Raw genomic sequence first — 16,504 nt, forward strand, 5'->3', positions numbered from 1 at the left:
CGCACTCAGCAATATTCCCGCAATATGGAGGCGGTCTGTAAATAATCAAATCTGGACCAGGCAATACAGTGATCAACAGCATGAGCATCGATCTGCGCAATTGGGAACCGATAACATGTGTCAACCGAGTCAGCGAGCCTGACCACCCGACCCCGTTAGTCGCCTCTTACAACACGCAGATCATTTTGGAAAGTACGATTACACTTCTAACTGAGACTATTGTAGCGACCCTTTTCATTACAGTTCAGCCTCGTGAAATAATTTACCATAGATTTTATGCACTTAGGGTGTGCAGTCAGGCGGTCTGTGGAAATGAATGAAATCTTCGGTTTTTTCTTGGTTTTCAACTACTAAACACGTGTGAAAACGACTCATTGTTAAATACACTGACACCATGGCAAATAGTACCTTGGTACCCCAAAGAAACAATGCCGTGATAATGTAAAGATAGCAAAATAGATGAGGAAGAACACACTACTATTTCCAACCCGTATTTTAAAGTATTTTGATGCGAAAAATGCCAGTCTCCCAAATGTGCCACCCAAACTTCAAGCTATTTCTATAGTGACGCTTTGCATAGAGAAACCCCTACCTTGTGGGTACCCATTTACCTTTGAAGTGGGAGCAGGGAGTGACTCATTTTACTCTGTTAGATAACCAAATTGAAAAGGGAGAAGGTAATATTATTTCCAACCCGTACGTTACAGTATTTGAATGCGAAAAATGCCAGGCTTCCCAATGACCCACCCAACTTCATATGAACATTGTATAGTTATTTCTATAGAGAGGCTATTAATAGACCTTTGAACAGCGGGTAGGGGGCTACTTTGTATGCTGTATGAGATAGCCAAATGGATAACAAATGTCCTTCCCAGGCTTCATAAGGCTATTTCTATAGGGACACCACCCAAATAGGTTTTGTCAATACGGGTGATAGGGAGCGACTCTTGATATGTGAAGTCCGGAGATAAAGGTAATAAGGAAGGATTTGGAAAATGTATTTGAATTTTGATCTACATCTGTCATCACTCACTCGCGCTCACACACATACGTACACACACACCCGCTATTAGTTTGTCGTACAGACCCTGAAAAAATATACCCAATGTGGCCCATGCAAGTCTAGAATGTGTAGCAAGTCTAGCTTTGCACTGTTTCAGGAAAATGAAGAAAGTCTCTGGGCTCCTTTATTGTATTTTAGTTTTATTTTAAAGCTTTTGTTTCTGTGAAATATGTTCATTTCAGAGACTAGTTGTTAGTCTTATCCGTTATATGAGAATGTATTTGTTCCTTTCAGTAATCACTAGTTTAGGATATTTTTCCCCTAACTACTTCGTTAACTCGTTTATAACTTGATTATGAATTTACTTTGCCTCTCGCTGTCAATATACATTGCCTGGCAACAACTGGAGTGTATTAGGGATGTAGTTTCACGTTACAGCTGTACTCATTATGTTTTGGATGTGTTGACAGGACAATCAGAGGCACAGATAAGCTGCAGATCTGCATAAAGTACGCAAATATTTATTTGAAAACTCAATTCCTATTAAGTCTATTGCGTACAAGTACGCTTGAAGCTTTGTAAATGCTCAATAAATTTGTGATCTTACATGCGTACAAAAAAATAGATAAAATAACTGAGGTATATTGAGAGGTTCTATTTCAGCACATTAACTTGGTTTAGTCTTTCCTATCGTTTCTCGCATTACAGATCAAATACAGTGTATATACATAACAAACACGTAAACCAACATTTGAACTTTATTATTTTTTAACAGTAAATGGAAAATGGCAAAATACCCAATTGAGTTTGAGTGAGGTGGTTACAATTTACTTGGTTACTCAAAGGAAAATTAGGATACCCAATTGAGATGAACACAGGCGAGTACATAACTCAAAGACCCAAAAAGTTATATATAGCTCTGGCCGTTAGTCTAGGCGTCCGAATGGCCCACGCGGTTGGGGCTTAAAAGAAGAATATTTGGGGTGGGGGTGGGGGTGGGGTGGGTGTGAACGTGTTGGAGGAGTTGAGAGTACGTAGAGGCGAGCGTAGACTTGCACACGTCTCTAAGGTAATACTTAATAGATTAAATGATAAATTAAAACAAATATAAATAACAGACAGGGGCCCTGTCCGCTTGCCTTGCCTTGCATTTTTAAAAGATAGAATTACGGGAATTACTACGCATGCATGGGCTTAGCACTCATTGTATCCTTAGAGCAAGGCTAGGGGGAGCGTTAAGAGCTTAATTTCAGTTTTTTTGCGTAGATGATCTGTAATGCTTGTTTCATGCTTTTTAGGGCAGTTTAATTGTCGCTTAGTTTATTGTGGAAAACATACTGTTTAAACTATCTGTTTCAGAATAACCTACAATTGAGCAATAAAATATAAACGCATCAGAGAAATCAAAAGCAAACACGCATAAATATGCTGAAACTGCAAAGTTAAGCAACTGTACTTACATATAGGTGGATAGATGGTGTGTTAACATTCGAACCTAAATATAAGAATGGACAAAAAGGGACCAGCCAAGGAGAGAGTCAAAATTAGGAATCTTGATAGAAACAGTTCAACAGATTAGTTTTCAGAAGTCTCATTTTGACTGGAACTGATTCAGAAAGACTAGTATTGCGTTCCATTTTATGGCGGCTGTAGCACAGAAAGATCTGTGTCCATAACATTTTAAATTTCTTGCTAGGGATAATAGCCCTCAGTTGCCTGTTTAGCTGTAACCCCCGCCGTGATATAGCTGGAATATTGTTAAATGCGGCGTAAAACTGAACTCACTCACTCACTTTAGCTGTAAACTAATTCAGATAGGTTATGACTCTGGTTAGCTTCCTTGAAGAGCGAACAGAGCATGGGTAGAGTGAGTGAGTTTAGTTTTACGCCACACTCAGCAATATTCCATCTATATGGCGACGGTCTGTAAATAATCGAGTCTGGACCAGACAACCCAGTGATTAACAGCATGAGCATCGATCTGCGCAATTGGGAACCGGTGACATCTGTGAACCAAGTCAGCGAGCCTGACCACTCGATCCCGTTAGTCGCCTCTTACGGCAAGCATGGGTTACTGAAGATCAGTATTCCAGCAATGTCACGGCGGGGGACACCAGAAATGGGTTTCACACATTGTACCCATGTTGGGTCTTTGGCGAGGCTAGCAGACGATTTAACCACTAAACTACCCCACCGCCCCATTTTGAAGGAAGAGGTGTTATATTTATAATTAATTATATTCACAGACCCGTTTCATGTAATTATGTATTTCTCCATAATACTGTATTTAAATGGAAGGTATGTTTCTCCTTATTGATCACCAGGCAGGGTATCAATACGACTGCATATAATATATATTATGCATGTAACAGATGTATGTGATTGCATAGTCGAATGCATTTAGCATGAAGACTTATTATAAATGTAACCAGATCTTGTGGTTACTATTTCACCCTTCACAGAATATGATCAATAAGTACTGGGACTATGTATATGTGTATATATATATAATGCGTGGCGTGTATAGCTGACATCAGCAAATTTTAGTAGTCATACTACGTTCACGGCATCACAGTTCATTCATGTAAGTAACCTTACACGTGTATCTGTTTCATGTTTCAAGTCTCACTCAGCAATATTCCAGTCAATAATCCAGTGATGGACATCATGAGCATCAATGACGCAGCTGGGATACGATGACGTGTCAGCCAAGTCAGCGAGCCTGAGCACCCGATCCCCTTAGTCGCTCCTTACGACAAGCGGGGGATGGAGTAGCCTTGTGGTTAAAGCGTTGGCTCGTCACGCCGAAGACCCGGGTTCGAATCCCCACATGGGTACATTGTGTGAAGCCCATTTCTGGTGTCCCCCGCCGTGATGTTGCTGGAATATTGCTAAAAGCGGCGTAAAACCAAAAAACTCACTCGCTCACTCTGGTGTCCCTCGCCGTGATATTGCTTTAATACCGCTAAAAGCGGCATTTATACCTAAATCACTCACTTACTCTTACGACAAGCATGTGCTGCTAAGACCAATTCTAACCCGGATCTTCAGGGATGCCTTGAAACTGTACGTCCTTTGGGGACTGTACATCCGTTTCTATTTATATCCTCATTTATCATTTAAATTTCGCGTTTACTGTTTTCCTGTTTACATCCGGTTGATTTTAAGGTAGCAGTTGACTGACAAACGGGCGTGTTAACTATGGCAAAAACATATGACTAAAAATTCGACAATTTGGCTTTGAGACGCAAAGCGTCTTTCACGAAAGTGGACAGACGTCCAATGGAACCGCCCGATGATCATGAACGATTTTATACCATGGAATTCATGACACAACCTGCATTCGGTTGACCTAGTAGAGCGTACCTCATATGTATTTATTATTCAGAGTTGGTTGTCATGGTCACGTTCAGTGGAATGTTTGCACCCGAATATTCTGTCACGCAGGTAGAACCTCGTTATCCTTGCTCAACAGAGCTGTGTTAATATGTCAAACATCGATTTCTTGCAGATCGTCGCAGTCTTTACTGCCTTTGTGTTAAGATAATTAACATGGTGATACTATTTATATCTCCGCTAAAGCAATGGGAGGGAACTGATGAATGGTAAATGGATAGGCGCGGGTTATTCTAGTCTGTCTCACAGTCCCTGAACCACATTATTTTCCCTACTGCCAAGCCCTCTCTGTAGTGCTAAAGCCATACATAAAGCAAGTCTCTCTAGTCTCCTTGAGCCTCAATCTAAATGGGCTTGTTTGTTACTATCAAAATTATATATATTCAGAGACTAAGCATTAGTCTAATGGTAGAGATAAGGGGCTACATATGCAAACCAGTCTTACCCATTAACCCTTCAATATCGTTTAAATTTTCTGTCCAACTGCGTTCATTGATTTCCTCAGGTTCTGAATCTATGGTCTCCCTGGGGCTCCTTTTCAATTTAAATGGGATTGTTTGTTACTATCAAAATTATATATATTCAGAGACTAAGCATTAGTCTAGGGTTATTCCTGAATGAACACAAACTGGAATTCAAGTCAATTGAACCAGTCGACTAAAGTTCAGTCTGTGATAATATGTTATTTGATAGAAACAATAATCCCTTTTGAATAGAAAAGTAGCCCTAGTGAGATAGGACATTTAGAACCTGGGGAAATCTGGATTTGCTTCATTTAGGGCTTTAGAGACAGCATGGGGTTGGGTTAGACTAAGGCTTAGTCTCTGAATATATATAATTCTGATGGTAACAAACAAGCCCATTTATATTGAAAAGGAGCCCTAGGGAGACCAGAGATTCAGAACCTGAAGAAATCTAGACTTGCTTTATTTAGGGCTTTAGCACTGCAGAGAGGGCTTGGCAGTAGTGAAATTAATGTGGTTCAGGGACTGTGAGACAGACTAGGCTTGGGTGTGTTCAGCTTGTTCAGCTTGACCTGATCCAGTGAATACTAATGTATTGCATTACCGTGTCACAGCTGGTTGGGTCTATTATTGTGAAGGGGTGCACCTTTGTCAGTTGATTGTCAACATGTCAAACAGCCGAGACAAGGTCGCCGTTTTACATCTCAGGGTCGAGATATCGTCAGCAATATCCTAACTTTCTTTAAAAATGAAGTTACAAACATACTGCAGTTGAGTGACAGCGACAGTGAAACGGATTGAGAAAGTAACTGACGTCTGTACGTTGTAAAGTTAGTAAACCAAACTAAATAGCATATGACTGTATAAACAATCCAGGGTCTGTTAACATCTGCAAGAAAACTAACTCACTTTGGGGGTCGGGTTACAAAGTAAACATATCTAACTACCATGGCTGGCTGGACCAACATCCTCACCAGTTGTCTGGAATCTTGGCTCACATTTTCATCTGTCAACTCTTAATTAACAAGCACATTGGGTGACATGAAGCTATAGTGGAGGCCTTGTGCACAGTTTCTGGTCTTGAAGAGACAAATCAAGCAAAATCTTGGGGAAAGGTTCCTCCTGAATGTAATGTTGTGAAAAGTATTGTTTCATTGTCTGACTTGGGTCCACACATAGCAGCCCAATTGTTAATGCGGTTAAGGATTTAAATGTAATTACAACAAATGTTATTTTTCTTATTCCTGATATAGGATTATTGTGTGAAACTCGGGTTTGTTTTCAGTATCTCTTTTTATCTAATTGCTCAACAGTAAACATATGGCAGGGACCTAGCACTCATGAAGAATGAGTGAGTGAGTTTGGGTTTACATCGCATTCAGCAATATTCCATATGTGGCGGCGGTCTGTAAATAAGTCGAGTCTGGACCAGACAATCCAGTGGTCAACAGCATGAGCATCTACGCAATTGGGATGCGATGACATGTGTCAACCAAGTCAGCAAGCCCGACCACCCGACCCTGTTAGTCGCCTTCTCGTGAAGAACCAAATTCAAAAGGCACAGCATCTCGGAATTAAATCTGTTTACCTTCGTGATGTGATTGTGGCATGCAAGGTGAAATCTAGTGAGGATGATCTAGTATCTAGAAATACCCAGAACATCTTCAAGCGTAAGACAGACGCTGGCCTTTTCACTTCCATTGAACTGTTTGTTTAAAAAAGGTGGTTATCTATATCCTCTTCACATATTATACAAATAAGTTCAAATTCATAAATAATTTTGTTGGTGTTCCAGACAGATCTTGCACCTTGGTCATCTAGTGTCCAAGTGACATGTGGGCTGGAAGTTTCCCAACAGTAAAATGTTAGGCAGTAGGGGCACTTGACCGGCCCACATGAGGTGATGACAGCATGGAGATAGGACAGGGCTTAACAGAAGGGCCAATAAATATGCCTGTCACTTATACCATTATCTGATGGTTGTATGATGTGACTTCTAATTGGTAATGATCCCAGCAGGTGTAGCCCCAATGCAGATGTTCTTAGTCTCTGAATCTCTGGTCTCCCTAGGGTTCCTTTTCAATATAAATGGGCTTGTTTGTTACTATCAAAATTATATATTCAGAGACTAAGCCTTAGTCTAGGGTTGGGTGTGTTCAGCTTGTTCAGCTTGACCTGATGAATTGCATAACCGTGCCACAGATGGTTGGGTCTATTATTGTGAAGGGGTGCACCTTTGTCAGTTGATTGTCAACATGTCCAAACAGCCGAGACAAGGTCGCCGTTTTACATATCAGGGTCCAGATATCGTCAGCAATATCCTAACTTTCGTTAAAAACGAAGCTACAAACATATTGCAGTTGAACATGAAATAGAAAAAGTGACAATTGAACTGGTTTTTGAGAGTGACAGCGACAGTGAAACGGATTGAGAAAGTAACTGAAGTCTGTACGTTGTAAAGTTAGTAAACCAAACTAAATAGCATATGACCGTATAAACAATTCAGTTAAAACATGAAATGATTGTTTTTTCAGAAGTGTTGTATTCCGGGGCAAGTTCTGTAACGAATCCATGCATGCATGTTTTGCACGAACGCAACATCAATAACATTCTTTGCTCCCCTATTCAATGAAGTTAACTCGACCTGCCGTTTATGTCATTTGATCTCCCGGGGCATGCATACGTAGAGTAGCTCAGGTCAAGCTGAACGAGATGTATGTGGCTATTGCGGGTGGGGTGGGGTGGGGTGGTGTGTGTGTGTGTGTGTGTGTGTGTGTGTGTTTGTAGGTGAAGGTGGTAGCGACAGGTCACGATAAGGTTTTGGAGCGGAGATCTCGGCGGTGGCTGAATGAAGTACGGGTTTATCTACCCGACGAATGATTATGTGATATGGCTTGTTTGCCCAGGGTACAGATCACTCGTGGGGCTTCCTTGTCAACCAAAACTTCTCACGTGATTTAACTCGCCATGAAGGATTTTCGTTCATATATCAACGTGTTACCTTGGATACAATATTTGTAATATTGCTAATTTCCTTCCAATTTGACTCATAAGACCGTATCTCTTTCAAATCGCATTTGTCTCAAAATGGACAAACTGGTTACCTAGCAACACCTCTTACCTATATTATACATTGCTGGCAGACATATTGTCTTACAAAGTATCATGCATTCATTTATTATTAGCACATTCTGAAACCTGCCATATTTATGGCGCGTGTTCGGTGGGTCATGCCGTAAACCATCGAGAATTCAATTGAATGAGTGAGTGAGTTTAGTTTTACGCCGCACTCAGCAATATTCAATCTATATGGCGACTGTCTGTAAATAATCGAGTCTGGACCAGGCAATCCAGTTATCAACAGCATGAGCATCGATCTGCGCAATTGGGAACCGGTGACATGTGTGAACCAAGTTAGCGAGCCTGACCCCACGATCCCGTTCGTCGCCTCTTACGACAAGTATGGGTTACTGAAGATCAATTCAAACCCGGATCTTCACGGGTCTTCAATTGAATGGAATATTCATGATTTGTTTTAAACCGGAGTGTTTTTTCTTTAATTTGTGTGTAACTTATCAAAGTAGGACATGCAAAATTGAATATATCTAAGCCAAGCATGATAACTGTCAACACTCATATTTATTTACACTGGCAGTATTGTGGTCACTAGTCATTGGCACGATAAATAAAACTGTCAAAATGGTTACAGAATAAATATTGTTTCATTGAATATTATTCATAATATTTCCGCTGCTCACTTATTTTTGTGTCCATTACCTAATATTCGTATTCGCTACCCAATTCGCTGTCCAACAGCGAGAGACTCACATTATGAAGCTAAGATGCTGAAAGATCTGTTTTCCCGCGTCAGCGTGCATCTCATTTTGAACTACTTATGGGAAATTGATCTGTATCATAAGTTGTAACTATGTAATGTGAATGACGGATTGCTTGTTTTAGTATTTGGTGCTATGACATATTCTGTTTGTAAATGATACTGTAATGAATATATATTTTATCAGGAAACTCATTTGGACTTTGTACTTAAAATGTTTATGGAATGCAGACTTGGTCTCGTCGCTATATGGCTGGAATAATGCCGATGTGACGTAAAACCCAACTCAACTCAACCCAGTAGTCGTGATATGTATCATATTCACAATGATACTTCAGTTGTTTATTTATTTTTGTATTTATTACCTAGTATTCGTATTCGTCACGCAATAGTCTTGATATGTACCATATTCACCTCAGAGCGGATACGTCTGTACCATGTCCTCACAACATGCACGACCTCGTTTGCGACCTCGGTGTTATTTATATCCTAGCTGTAGTTACAGCTAGTGAGTTGGTTTATTGCGCAGGATATTTACCACCCCCAAACCCCCAAATCCTTCTTCTATGACCATTTCAAACTAAATGTCACTAAATGATAAAATATTTTAATCTTACATTTGTCCCCATGCGTACTGAATGACAAATCACTGAACTGAACGGTCTTCATTACTCCTCGATGTATCATTTCAACCTTATTGAGAACATAACCTCATTTGTGGTTTGACACGAAGCCATTCTTAATTTTCCAGGTGATATTATAGTCAGCAAAAACACCCATAACGACTTCAACCCTTCAATATGATACCAGTGGTAACGCTTGCGATCACTGTTGCCATGGTGATCATAAGTCTCGTGACGAACGCTGTTGCACTAGGACAGCTACGAGTGAAGACGTTTCCGATAAAAAACCAGTGCATTCTACCCGGCATCTGTCGGGTGAAAGGACATACACCAGAAGTCTTTGAATACACTCAGAAGGATACCTTCCTGAAACAGCTCAACGACACATCACCCATCAATACAAATATCACAAATATAGTCCATGTCACGTGGTTCAATGGACCTAAAGAGCTGATGTTTCATCATTTTGTGTCATTGTTGTCCATCCGTAAAGTTCTAAAGCCCAAACGCCTGCTGTTCTGGTACACCGTGAAGCCAGAGGGCTTATACTGGAACCAGACCGTGGAACGCCTTCCGGAGCTGACACCTGTCCACAGGACCCTCCCGACTACCATCCTGGGGTCTCCTCTCAATGTCTCTCAGCAGCAGGCTGACGCCGCCAAACTCGAGGCCGTCATGGAATACGGTGGCATCTACATTGACCTCAACGTCATCGTTGTCAAGCCGTTCACACCATTGTTCAAGTGAGTTGTGTTTGATATTTCAACTAAGTGCGTCAGGATATGATTCTCCTATTCACGAACTTCTGGTGTTCCCGATCAGATATTGATTGCTTTTGTCTGCAATTTCCGATAGAGGTGTGAACAGCATGTACAAATAGAGGACATGGCAATTGATCATGTTATTTAAAAAATACAGGACCATAATATCGACCTGAAGTGGATAATTTCTTTATCCTTTATTATCGCCTGTTCTACTGGTTGCATCTTTACCCTTTTGGGGGACACCCGGTGTCATGGCTGATTTTCATTGATCCTATTCATATAGTTTTCACCACTTTTTGCGTTTCGCGCACAGTGGACCTTGCATTGTCGGACATCGACTCTGCTTAGTTTCTGGTGTTAGCATCTTAAATTCCATGTTAAATAAAAGCGATTCTGTCAATGACTAACTGCTATACCACTTCCAGGTACAACGTAACTATGGGATACGAAGCACCTGGCAAGCTTAGCACAAGCATTATAGTCGCTAAACCCTGGGCTGAATTTCTCAAACTCTGGTACAGAGGAATTGCAACATCGAACGGTAACAGTAAACAGGACACGAAGGTGCCTCTCAACCAGCCCGAGACTCTTCTCCATATTGAATCCACCTCATTGACTCTGCCGAACACGGATGAATCCATGTATGGCCCGGGACCTTTTGACTGGGAGAAGTCCAACTTTGTCGTTCCTACTTGGATAGGAACATCAAAGAGGCAAAGTCTTGGGACAAAACTCAATGCCACGGAGATTCGGATGTGGAAATGCGTTGCTGGGGAGGTCTTCAGGTACATCTACTTTGGAGACAAGAACCTGATACAGCCTGTGTACTGATGCTGCTGAATCCTTGGTTCTTTTGATGAGGATGTAATCATGTGAACTTTTGCGGGCAATCTTTATACTCCAAAGTGTGTTTATACGCTGCCATCAGCGGACTTTCCAGTGTCTCCGTCCAATCTTAAAGTACTGTCGGAAATGCTAGAAAAATGCTTTTTAGCCTTAATATCTTTATAAAGGTGATAAATGTACTATGTTGTCAATATATCAACTCGCCAATTGTCTACCTAATTTTATATTTCAATCGATTTAACATTCCCATGCATTTCAAGGGCAGTTTACAGAAGAGAATTTGGTACCAAAACAGCAACTTAAGATTTATTCAGAGTTTAACAACAGAAATCTGAAATAGTCTTTACATTTATGCTAATAATACAGGTGGTGAAAAAATATGAATTAACGTTTTTCCTAAACAAATAAATGTTGAATGTTTGTGTTACTTTACTTAATTGTCGTTTTCTTTATTGAAGAAATATTGATATAAATGTTAAGTCTTGAATAATAAGTTTCCCGTCATGCATGCACATCTTTTTCACAGCGTCCACTATGGCCAACGATTTGCAGTCGATTGTTGCAAAGGTTTATAGGTTTTTTCTGCTTAAAAAAGACAGAGGTAAACCTTTCATTAGTGTAGAGAGGGTTTATTACAGAACTTGTAGAGCTGTTGGCATGTCTTACCAACAAGTTTACAATATTGTAAACAAATCAGACAAGACAGGGACCGTCTCATATGCAAAACCGGGACGTAAAACCATCCTTGACAACTTTGACAAGGGAGTGCTTAGACGGGCGGTCTACAAACTTTATGAAAAGAAAAATATATATAATATATCTTTGGCCAACTAGATTAAACTGACCGAACTACATACATATTTTTTCAATGAACTATACTGTTGACATGCAAAACATTTATTAAAACGTTGCACATTTCTACAATCAATCGATAAGATAACACAAGTGATAGGATTCTTTCCAATGTACAGTAATTCGTATGTTTATTTCAAAACAAATACACATACACAAATGATCCCTTACATAACCAATACGTATACTATACGTACACATATTCAACATTTTGCAGAAAACATCTATTGATATGACCCCTTGCCCGAGCGTGTGCTCAGGTGTCAATTTCACCTGTCGATACCGTGCATGCTGATGACGTAACACAGGCAGTTAATGTTTGTTTCAAATAACGTCCAACTACCCCTTATTTTTCTAAGTTTTTTGGTATTTTCATCAGTAAAAACACAGTTTAGAGCATGTCTCAAAATTTATTCCCTCGGTCTACATTAGGTAGATGTTTCTTGAAGTGTTATTTGTTATTTAAGTAACTGTAACACCTCTGAATTTTAAATATTAGTCAAAAAGCATTTTTCTAGCATTTCCGACAGTACTATATAAGTTCCACTAGCTACAAAGTAACCTCGTTGATCTGTTTCCTTGATTAGACGCCTAACTGTCTAAAGAACGACACGTTCAATATCTATCTCCTTTTTGAGTGGTCCCACAAGCTACAGAGTAACCCTCTAGATCTATGTTCGCGATTAGACGCCTCACTGTCTACAAAATAACACGTTCAATCTCTATCTCCTATTTTTGAGGTCCCTCTGTCTACAAAGTAACCCTGTAGATCTATGTCTGTGGCTAGGAGCCCCACTGTCTACAAAATAACACGTTCAATCTCTACGTCCTATCTTAGAGGTCCCTCTGCCTACAACGTAACTATGTAGATCTATGTCTGTGCTTAGGGGCCCTACTGTCTTCAAAATAACACGTTCAATCTCTACGTTCTATTTTAGAGGTCCCTCTGCCTGCAAAATAACCAACTGAAAATCAACCGAGCCTTACCGGTTACATGTTACATAAATGACAAATATTATGCCATAGAGTTCGTTAGAAACGTTATATTTCACGTTATATATAAGTAGGCATTGAGCAACACTACATTATATGCCAATATATTATTTTGGCGGTCAACTGGTGATCCAAACAATTCTGATAATTCATGCTCATTATTACATGACATATTTCAAAAGTGTGACAAAAATGATCGTGTGAAATTTCTATTTCGAACAATTTATGCTCATACAACACGTGTAATTATAGTTGATGTACCATTTTTAACCACTCACCAGATGAATTTTATTCATGACAGCACTTGTGTTTGTAATTTATCATTCTATTAATGTTTACATATATTGTTATTAATTCCATGGGTGTATAGCACTTTATGTGGCTGTCATGTGTTTCAGTGTTCTTTTATGACACATATGTCCTCTGCCTGCATATATTTTCACGGTAAGGGCATTCTAAGTAGGAGTGAGTGAGTGAGTGAGTTTAGTTTTACGCCGCTTTTAGCAATATTCCAGCAATATCACGGCGGGGGACACCAGAAAATGAACGCAACACATTGTGCCCATGTGGGGAATCGAACCCGGGTTTTCGGCGTGACGAGCGAACGCCTTAGCCACTAGGCTACTCCACCGCCCCTCTAAGTAGGAAATCAGTTGCCCAATCCATTTGACTTTTAAGGGTAATAAAATATATTATATAATAATCAAACAAAATGACAAAAACAACCAAGGAAATAAACAAAACATCCATCACATGTATTTTGGTCTTATAGCTGCAGTAACAATTGCCGTATTGGCTATCTCCAGCATTCTTTTCCCTAGAACAGGAAGCTGAAAAGGGATCAAAATATCAGAGGCATCTATTGTCTTGAGGATAATTCCGCTTCAGTGATTTGCCCACCGAGAACAATAGGTGGTGGGTACATGAGAAGACCCCGATTGTTTAAACATAATTCAAGTGGTTTATTCAGTACTCTGGCCTCATGGTCTATTGTACAACAACACGACAGAATACAACTGAGTCACGTGTGGGACCTGATATTAAATACATTTTTAAGATATAATGCAACAGATTTAATAACGTTCATATTTGTACTATTTAACAAATTTATCACACTATGAATAGCAATGACAGAATGGTTTGGCAAAAATCTAGTCCTTAGACATGAATATTTACTACAAACAAGTAATACATGAAGCTCATCTTCCCTACCACAATAACAATGTGGACAAATTGTATCTAAGTGACTTACACCATTCTCACACCTTTTCCTGTTTATAGCAAAATCGTGGAGTGATATTCTCATTTTACAGAAAGCTCTTTAAACATAATTTCCATTTCTGAAGCAGGATAAATCAATAAAGCAAACTTGCTTCAGTTAATACCTCTCCACGTAATACGTTCACAACGGACAGATTGTAGACATTCTATAGGTTCGTGCTGAACGTTGTGTACAATAGCACAGATGAAATGTAGGAAGGCTGAAGCCAATATTTTGAAGTCAGTGGTGCTTGTGGAAAAACAAAATATATTATGTTACATTTGGGATTACATTTTCTCCGTGGAAGCCGCGGTGGCTGAGTGGGTTAGTTGGCTGACTTTGTGTACTGTCAATAGGGTGCCTGATCACTTTCTAAATGGCATTGTGTCTCCACACAATAGTGCAGTGATACTTTTTTATATGAATAGCTCAAATCTCTTGCTTTTGACAATGAAGTGGACTGACTGCAGAATGTCCATGTTAGTAGATTTACTGACTGAACCATTGCCATCAAGTACACAATCTTTCTGATTATATTTGCATCTGTTTATTTTTGATGGGAAAATAAAATATATCATTCACTCGATATTTAGTACTTGGTGTTGAATCTTACGAAAATAACGTCAGATAATTATTAATTACGTTTCCATGTGAAAATTATGTTGTTTATAAGAAAAAGAGTAACGCTTACGAAAGATATTCCTTTTCAAACACGGTCAGCCACTTGACTTTACCTGATTCACTGTAAGAGAAGTTCTTCAGGTTTTGATCGTCCACCTGTTCTTCTCTGCTTGTTACGGTATTTAGGGTGAAATTCAATACATGCAGGGATACTCTACAACAGGGATATGTCACTCGCTTGCTTTCTTTACCATTTGTACAAACTAACGTGTGCGTCGTCATGCTCCAACGCACACAGTGACTTAATTGGTTCGTTCCCAGCGCAACTTCGGCTGCGTTTAACAGTACTTCAGCCAGTGTACTGTATCAGTCGGAATTTTACAATGAATGAATGAATGAATGAATGAATGAATTAAGAGCAAGAATTATATGTGAATGAATGAAAGAAATAAAGAAAAAGAACAAAAGAAAGAAATACATATGTGAATGAATGAAAGAATAAATGATACACCATGGCCATCACTCCCCAAACATGTTAAAGAACGCAAAACTATCGGTAGAACACATGTGTTAACATCAGCTGTCCTTTTTTTTAAAAATCTACTTTGAGACATTTTTTTACATTAGTAACTAATTCAGATGTCTTATTGCATGTGTGGAATGGCATGGGCATTGACAGAATGTTAACTGACACTGTCACAGACCCCTCAAAAACAGAAAGTTTAGAACTATCACATATAGTCTCCCTGATACATGTAACACCGATTTCGGCCGCTCGACACTTGTTTTACAGGGAACAAGATCATGCGTGGATGAATGCTCATGGGGCCGAAAGTAGTGATATCCTTACGCAGGATGCATTTACTGGTGTGTGTTCACAGCAACCTCACCAGCCTCTCCCTAATGCCTGAATGGATCAATTTTGTTTTTCCCTTCAGAATTTACATCCGAAGATTTACAACATCCCTGATGCAACCCATGTTATATTTGGGATTACACTTTCTCAGTGAAGTACCGATTCTAGACTTTTTGTTGGGTTGAGTCCCATACGGGATTCGAACCCACACCCTCAGAGTCAGGCACCTATTACTGGGAAAGTGTAATCCCAAATATAACAATTGTTATATTTGACCATGTTCTGAGTGACATTGTGTATTAAAATGCCAGATGTCACTCCGAGTAAATACTTGATGCTAGTATGTACATAAATATAAGTATGAGCCCTTGTAACACAAACTGTATGGATATATATTCTATATCACCTATGCACAAATGCCAGCTATTCCTGCACATCAGATGGGGTAGTTACATTTTTCAGGTGATAGAGATATTGACAGAATAATAACGATGCCCTTTCTCATGTAATTTTGCTTACAATTCCAGATAGTGTTTGAGCTGAATCAATAAATAGTGCAAGCATACCATTTTCGCGCAATTTGAACATAACTTTCAACGTCCAGTTTGTCAATGAGGGTGGATAAAAACGCGTTTCATTCATGTTTATGATACTCACACTGTAAAAGGACCCCGTGAAGATCGGGGTTAGAACTGATCTTCAGTAACCCATGCTTGTCGTAAGAGGCGACTAACGGCTGCGGGTGCTCAGGCTCGCTGGTCTGGATGACACAGGTCATCGTAGGCCGTTCGAAAAGGTATGAAACGTTGTTTGTCACCGGAACTAATAAGGTCTCGCGTGCTGTGACCTACTTACGGGCCTTATAAACCAAGTTACCACCAAGTTACCATCATCAATTTTGTACACATGTACCTGGTAGGGGAGTTTGACTTACTTTATACACAAACTTTAGGGGGTTCATTCACATTGTAATACTTTGCCATACAAATC

At 39.7% G+C, this 16,504-nt stretch overlaps 1 protein-coding gene across 2 annotated transcripts in view; it reads left to right on the top strand.

The window, feature by feature from the left end:
- LOC124269166 overlaps positions 1 to 16,504 on the top strand; it is a 44,179-nt gene that overhangs the window by 1,978 nt on the left and 25,697 nt on the right. Inside the window, exons 2-3 of one of the 2 annotated variants that reach the window (XM_046704189.1) lie at positions 9,450 to 10,064; positions 10,511 to 11,041. The exons of the other annotated variant lie outside the window; for it this stretch is intronic. Coding sequence (XP_046560145.1) covers positions 9,499 to 10,064; positions 10,511 to 10,916 — 972 coding nt within the window. The 5' untranslated portion in view covers positions 9,450 to 9,498 and the 3' untranslated portion in view covers positions 10,917 to 11,041. Of the gene's footprint in view, positions 1 to 9,449; positions 10,065 to 10,510; positions 11,042 to 16,504 lie in introns of those variants that run through there. 2 annotated transcript variants of the gene reach the window in all.

Source organism: Haliotis rubra, unplaced genomic scaffold, assembly GCF_003918875.1.
Source record: "Haliotis rubra isolate DU_JTF1 unplaced genomic scaffold, ASM391887v1 Scf1010, whole genome shotgun sequence".
NCBI classification, from domain to species: domain Eukaryota; kingdom Metazoa; phylum Mollusca; class Gastropoda; order Lepetellida; family Haliotidae; genus Haliotis; species Haliotis rubra.